The sequence below is a fragment of the Cetorhinus maximus genome, chromosome 19, assembly GCF_964194155.1.
Source record: "Cetorhinus maximus chromosome 19, sCetMax3.hap1.1, whole genome shotgun sequence".
Classification (NCBI taxonomy): domain Eukaryota; kingdom Metazoa; phylum Chordata; class Chondrichthyes; order Lamniformes; family Cetorhinidae; genus Cetorhinus; species Cetorhinus maximus.
The window spans coordinates 59,516,277-59,524,106 of NC_135897.1; the positions used below are offsets into that span (position 1 = coordinate 59,516,277).

At 41.4% G+C, this 7,830-nt stretch overlaps 1 protein-coding gene across 1 annotated transcript; it reads left to right on the forward strand.

Annotated features, from left to right (window-relative positions):
- Positions 1-1,627: 1,627 nt before the first annotated feature.
- Positions 1,628-5,864, forward strand: fam43a (family with sequence similarity 43 member A). The gene has a single exon (XM_078563898.1). The coding sequence runs from the start codon at positions 1,844-1,846 to the stop codon at positions 2,909-2,911; it is 1,068 nt and encodes a 355-aa protein (XP_078420024.1). The 5' UTR covers positions 1,628-1,843; the 3' UTR covers positions 2,912-5,864.
- Positions 5,865-7,830: the final 1,966 nt, after the last annotated feature.

Sequence of the window (7,830 nt, forward strand, 5' to 3'; positions counted from 1 at the left end):
CACCATTGTAAACCCTCCTCCAGTCCAAAACATATGTGCAAACCACTACTCTCTGACCTGTCACTTGGCCAATTTTATAATAATGTTGCTACTGTCCCTTTTACTCCATGAGCTCTAACTTTGCTCACAGGTCTGTTGTGCAGCACTTTTTCAAATGCCTTTTGGAAGTCCATGTACACCACATCAACAGCTTTACCCTCATCAACCTTCTCTGTTACCGCATCAAAAAACTCCCAAGTTAGTTAACCACAATTTTCCCTTAACAGGCTCTGAAGAAGGGTCATACGGACTCGAAACGTCAACTCTGTTTCTCTCCCCACAGATGCTGTCGGACTTGCTGAGTTTTTCCAGCATTTTCTGTTTTTGTTTCTCTTAACCAATCCGTGCTGGCTTTCCTTAATTGACTCACATTTGCCCAAGTGACTATTAATATTTTCCCGAAATACAAATGTAAAGCTGTAAAAGCACTGGTGCCTCTGTAAGAGGATCAACGTTGCAATAAAGGTTGCCATCCAATTATTTCAATGGAGCTACAGATTTGTCTGGAATTTTGCGGCCGTTGGATTGCAACAGGAGTAGTTCCATTCAAAATGTTGCTCAATAAAAATAAAATTGATTTTTGCCAACAAGTTTTGAGAGTGTCACAAAGAATTTGGTCAATTATTTTGAGCATACGTAAAATAAATCTAAGGAAGTAGTGAGAGAGAAGGGTAATAAACCGCCCTTTCTACATGCACCTACAAGGAATAAGGAACTGACAGGGGAGAAATCAACTATTTCAATATTGTCTGAAAGCCTATTGCGTGATTCTTGAAAGTAGAATATTGCATGACTTTGTTCCAACTCTTCATAAACCTTATCTGTCTAAAACATTTAAAATCTTCCGAAGCCAGATTATGTGATAGTTTTGCCAATGATGGGTGCCCTCACCTCCCGACTTCTCTGGAGTCAGTGACTCAAATTGGGGTTGCACGGACAAGGAGCTCTTCACGGCAGCCTATCATTGCTTTTGTTTGGACTGGGGGAACGGCTGCCGACAAGAGTTTGTGACAGCAGGCGGCAGTGCAGGCAAGTCCTGACCTGACATCGCTTTCCCAGCAGAGCTCATTGGAAAGGGATCAGGGAACAGGGACCTCGAACGACTCATCCCATGAATGGCTCACGCCAGCTGTAGCGTTTCATTGTTGCTGCTCCGGACGAGGCCAACTTAACTTGTCTATCTCACTGCTTCTTAGAACTCAACATCAAACCCGAGAGCTGCATTCACCCACTGGACCGATGGGCCATTCCCCATTTCTGTGCAACCCAATTGTGAAGGAATCCATGAAAAACCAGAGTTCCTCCCACTTTAGCCTAGTTTAGGAGCACAGCATTGTTATTTTTTTTTAAAATACAACCTAAATTCCAATTAGTCCTACCCCATTCAAATATTTCCACAAACTAAAACTTGTCCTGGGTCCTGGCAATGTCTCGAATCTTGTTTCATGTTAATCGTATTGAAACGCTTAACTGCGGGTTTTAATTGGTTAACTGAGCTCTGCTTTCTATCTCCTCGGGAATATCATTGTGATAACTTCCTACATCTGAGTCAGTGTCGCCCCTCCCCGCTCCGGTGACTGGATGGTTCACTCCAGTCTATATTTACATCTCTCAGCCTGGGACTGTATCAACTTAACACGAGTCAGTGTCAGAAACATGAGAAGTACAAGAGGTCTGAAGGCAGCTAGTGATTACCCAGAGGAACCCGGACAGTTTACAGGAACAAGAATGGCAATGATCGGGGGCGGCGCTGATTTCCCGACCGTCCTCATATTTTAACGATCTAAATCTATCTATTTCAGCAATGTTACCTTGGAAGAAAAATAAATTTGACTTAATAGAGAAGAAGCAGCCGAAGCAGCTGGGTTACTCGGTGACTCTGAACTGTAACACCATCACTTCCTTCACCCGTGCCTGTCCAAACGTGGTGACAGAGAGTGCCCTCAACCGAGTGTGCAGCATGTTCAAATCCAGGAGGAGGAAGATTAAAATCACCGGGGAAGATCCCACCTATACGGTCTTGTACCTCGGCAATGCCACCACCATCCAGTCCAAAGGGGAAGGCTGCGCCGATGTGGCGGTCACCAAAATCTGGTCCAAGAGCGAGCAAGGTAAAAACGGCACCAAGATGAAGCTGACCATAAGCTCCCAGGGGATCCGCATGGTTCATGTGGACGGGAAGGCGAAGAGACCGGGCCACCTGTACCTCCTGCACAGGATCACATACTGCGTGGCTGACCCCAGGTCTCCCAAAATCTTCGCCTGGATCTACAGGCACGAACTGAAGCACAAGGCGGTCATGCTGAGGTGCCACGCCGTCCTGGTCTCCAAAGCCGAGAAGGCGAAGGCGATGGCTCTGCTCCTCTATCAGACCTCCAGCAACGCCCTGGCCGAGTTCAAGAGGCTCAAGAGGAGGGACGACGCCAGGCACCAGCAACAGAAGCTGATCGGGGAGCAGACCATCCCCCTGGTCCCGCTCAGGAAGCTGATGAACGGCCAGTGCAGCTACAAGCCCCCGGTAGAAAGGAGCAGGAGCGCCCCGAAACTGGGCTCCATCACCGAGGACCTGGTGGGAGAGGAGGAGGAAGAAAAAGCCGAGCTGGAGGTGAGTTTGGAGTACGAGGACATTCTGGACACTGCAGAGCCCTCAGACGGGAACGAAGAACAGGACCTTTCCGAGATGATCAGCGACCTGGGGGAACTGACTATAGGGAACGATGTTCAGTTACTGAGGGCTGATCTGAGAGTCACCAGGTTACTGTCTGGGGAAAGTACCAGCAGCGAGTCATCCTTGGGGAGTGGGGCGAGTGACCAGGAACCACTGACAGCGATGGACGGCAGTGAAGACGGCGACTTGCAAGAAATGGGATAATTGTACAATTGCTTCAAGTTTGCTTTGCAATCGGCCTCCCATCACAACACAAACTGTCGGTGTAACTTCCCTACCACCCCCCACCCAACCCGAACCTCACCATTACACTAACTATAAGATGCTAAAAGAGGAAGGATAACTACGTGCAATTGAGGAAAAATACTGCACAGAGCAGACTTTTTAAAAGGGCAGCAGTACCAGGCTTACGATTTGTGTCAACTTTATTCGTTCTCTTAATAAGCAAGTGAGGGATTTAACATTTAGAAATGGAAGTTGCGATTTGTGCGAGCCGGTTTAGTCCCTGTTTACAATAAACTTCCTATGGAAGTGGCGACAGCCGTGATTGTCGCCTGGGACACGCTTGAAGATGAGCAGCCGTTGCTAAAGTTCTTTTCTTCCCATTCACTGCAATGTTCGCACGGTGGCTGCTATTGACCATTTTAGCATCAAGATCCCTCTTCTTCCTTGACACCACCCCCAACCCTCCACCGAGTGCACAAGTGCAGGTTTAAAAAGGACGAGAAGCAAAGTTCCACCGCTGCTATGCCAGTGCAGTGTCTCTGTGGTGTGACTGGTAGATTGAATAGAAATAAATGGGTCACCATTATCAAAAGTCCAGCCAGGCTTGGATAGAGTAAATGGCTGGCCTTGGCTGTACAAGATACAACATAAAACCATGGCAAATACATCAACACTCTCCAAAGCATCCAGGCCAGAGAATGCACCATGTGAATCAGATCTGATCAATCACGCTTCAGTTTGAGAACTGAATTTCTCAACCCTTTGGTTTCAAAACTGGGCCTCATTTGCTGTTTCTCAGATCCCATTTTGTGGGGCTATGTCCAAGGGGCCTGAAATACATCTAACACCATATTGGCTCAGGCAGTATTCTGGTGTCCCTAGCAGCCACCTTAAGCCTGAGTTAGCCCCTTGCATATTGAGGGGCCTTAAAGCTTGTTTAAAGATCTTGATCTGAAATTGGTGAAAAATTAAGCAAAGTTTGTACTGCAGAAGTTCTGATTAGTTTTAGCAAAACTATTGCTACCTAAACAGCGGCCTTTGAAGGGACCTATGGAGGTCACTGATGTCATGGCGAGCAAACTGGTTTTCACTTACCTTAATATGAAACCAGGAGGAGTTGGTGTGTAACTCCTCCACAACACTACTGAGGACTGCTACCACACCACTTTGCCCCATCCCTTTCACCTCCACCCCTGGATCAACTGGAAAGCTGCTCCTGACTTTAGAGCTGGCCAATCTTGCTCTGGGTTGGGCTGGACTGGTAAGCCATATCAGGATGCTCGATTATCACTTGCAGATCAGCAGTTTTGTGGGTAATGAGATCCAAGGACTAACTGCAGGTGAATCTTGTGCTGTCCTCTTGGAGCTGGTGTTGCAGTCACACTACATGTCCTGTGTCTGCATTCAGTGGTGAATCAGTTTTCTTCCCCAAAGAACATGTTTGAGCCATTATAGTAGTTATTACCCAGTGTTCTGCCATTTTGTTATTTTCATTTACAATGGCCTTATTTGTTGAGAAACTCTGAACAACAATTCAATTTATTTTCCATTAGTTCTGCCTTTCAAGTTTATTTTCTTCTTTATTCAGTTCTTCCTGTTTAACTTTAGTGCCCTTTGTGATGGTTTGCTCTTTTTAAACTACCAGTGGTTATTTTTTTCATATTCTCTCTCTTGTCCTTGTCTTTCATTTATTTTCCCTTAAGTGCTGATGGAAGAAGTTGCTGACTTGTGTTTTCAATATCTCAAGCTTCCCTCAGGTACACACGGAAGTTGTATGTTAAGAAGCATGTTCCTGCATTTCTTATTTGGAAACAGTTTGTTTTGAGACAACTGGCGAGACCCAGTAAAAGCTATTTATTTGATTTAAAATGGGAATTCTGAAATATGTTGTAAGGTGTTTGGTGTAAAATGCACTTTTAGTTGACTGAAAAAAATGTCGAAACACATTGAAGCCTCTTACTCGATCCAGCTACTTTGATTCAACAAATCCACAATAAAGTTTAAAATCAAAAGATAAGCCAAATCATGCCTTTTAAAAGAGTGCACCTCTGGTATCTTATACAGACTTTGTACATGAACAAGCATAAATCTAAAGCTATGAGACATTCTATATTAAAGTATCTCAATCTAAACATAAAGGTCAGCACTGTGAAAAATAACTACTGCACTGTTAGGAAGTTTTGCCATTTAGATTAATGGCTGTACAAAATTATTTCAGTGGTCAAAGATATCTGACTAAAACACAAAATTCTTGCTACAGAGGTACGCTATTGAGTTTAGACAAATTTCAGATGAGCTTGGGAGTCACACTGATGCTACTAAAAATATGTAACATCTCCTTAACAGACCATTGAGGTAATGTTGACTTTGGAACTAGTGTAAAATGGCCAATAATGAATCAGCTTTAAATTGACAATAAAATCAATAGAAATCAAAATTTGGAGAGATGTAAATCAGGGTGTCAATTTGTTATCACTTGTTTTACACTATTGCAACTTCATCAGAGTGTGTTGAGATAAGAAACAACAATCTATAGTAGACTACAATTGTTATCAGATTTGTCTGGATAGGTTCCCTTCAATGTATAGAATGGATTCCTTACATTTGTAATTTCTTATTATAAATTGGATGCAATTTCTCACATTCAGTTAAATACCACAGTTATTTGTCTTAAATTAAGTATTTGTTTACAATCCCTTGATTGAGTCACAGAATTTATTCTTGCCTGTTACACTCTGTGATTTGTATATTGCATTGTTGTGACTTCTTAACCAGTGTTTTAACCATGGTCTGTAAATAGTTTTCTCATCAGATATAATATCATTTCTTTGCTGTGCAAAAGAAAGATGCAGCAAGTATTGGATGTCTTAACTGTACTGTACATACTAAATGTAAATCTGTACAAGCAAGATAAATGTTATTTTTTAAACAATTGATGAAGAAGTGTCCATAATTTTTAGTTGGCACAAACTGAAACAATAAAGTCAATGTAAAAATGGCTTGTACTGTAATTTTAAGGCATGGCATCAGTGTGCATTATTGTATCAAGATTTGAAAAATAATAGCAGCATGCACTATTCTATTGTAAAATAAGAAATAGGTTTGTAACTAAATTTCACAAGTTCACATAGGCACCCATGGTTATTTCTTATGGACTTATTCTTAGGTAAGGGTCTAAAGGCCCTTTGATCATAAAAACTGATGTACACTGAAAACAGCTGGGAATGTTAGCCAAATACACATGGAAATGATTTATGCTATCCCTGTGTTTTAATGTTGATTAGTTTTGATATTGGTAATACCAGATTCTATAAAGGTTAAATTGCTTATCGTGAATTTATACGCTGAGATTAATTGAAGGTCTGAAAAACATATACACCAGGGATGTGATACTGTGCATAGCAAAGCAACATAGCTTCACAAAAGGGTAATAGTGCTTATGGAAATCGATAACAGTGTTGTAGAGATCAACAGGATGCAAATTGAACTTATTCCTGACACTCAAAGTGGTGATCAATATGTTTTAATTATTTTAAACTGCGTTCAAATAATTTTACATGATACATTTTGATGAAACGCAAACTTAATTGAAAATCACATTTTCAGGTTTTTGAAACCTTTCAGGCAAAACATGGCTGCTCACATTCACTAGTTAAATGTAGCTTATCGTGACTCAGCCCCAGCCTACAGTACAGCACTTAAAGTATACTGTCAGTTGAATCACCAGTCAAAAGTGGCATCCAGATACACACAGATTAATTTATGAGACATAAAGAAGTCTGAAAAAAAACAGGATTAAAGATAATAGCCAGTTCCTTCTGTCATGTGGCAGTAACAGATGGTACTTCAAACACAACAATTTAGTTCCGAGAAAACATGCCATCAGTGTTTTTATAAGCATTTAAGGGTTTTTTGTGTACTATCAGTGTGTGCACTCAAATCTCTTTGTTTCTGCAGTAGTTTAGTGGTTATGTATGTGATCTCTCAAATCTTCACAATCTACCTCAGGGCTGAGATGTCAGAATACATTGTACCAAACACATTCAGGAGATAAGCACGATGTTCATGTTAGGCAGCAAACAGGGAAGGGAAGTGGAGACTATGATTCATCTGCTAATTCCTCTTCTCTTTCTCCCTATGGAGAAGGATATGCCTTTTGCTGAGTGTCTCCTTATGAAGGTATCGTTGAGGATGTAGATTCAATCCTGTATTATATATTTCCATAACACTTCATGTTCATATTATGTATATTTTTCATTCAGGTTCAGTGAAATTTGTGTCTGAGCTCAAAACAATGGAAAGGTTTATTTTAATTGATGTGCCAGTCTGACTGTTTACTGCCTCTTTTGACCTTTCAATGGCAATAATATCACCCTCCCCAAAAATGATGCAAAAGTGAAATGTGGGATCTCACATGATGAGCTCAATCTGATTTACTCCCATACAAATATAAAAATTCTTTATTGTACTGTGTCAAGATTTTGAATTACAAAACCTTCTTGTTTATTTTGTAGAAGGATATTATTGGCTAACCCTCTGTTTTGATGAACAGTTAAGACCATCCTGGCCTCCTGCAGCCCCTGCTGGGAGGGAGATTAACTCACCGAGGCAGTTTCCCTCTGGAAAGCTGCCTTGAGTTAATATCCGCTTCATAATTTCCCTACACCCTAAACGTACACATTCTATCTTCAATGCTTCTCTGTGTTCTATTTGGCAGAATTGATTCTCTGCAGCTTTCAGTACAAACAAAGGAAATAGGATTTGCAAAGTGAAATTAAGTATTGGCAACGCCACTTGACAGAATTATATTTAGCTATAAAACTGGGACAGGGGTCTAAACATTTTTAAAAATGTACACCCAACAGACAATTATGAACAAATTAAAAAATAGAGGACTA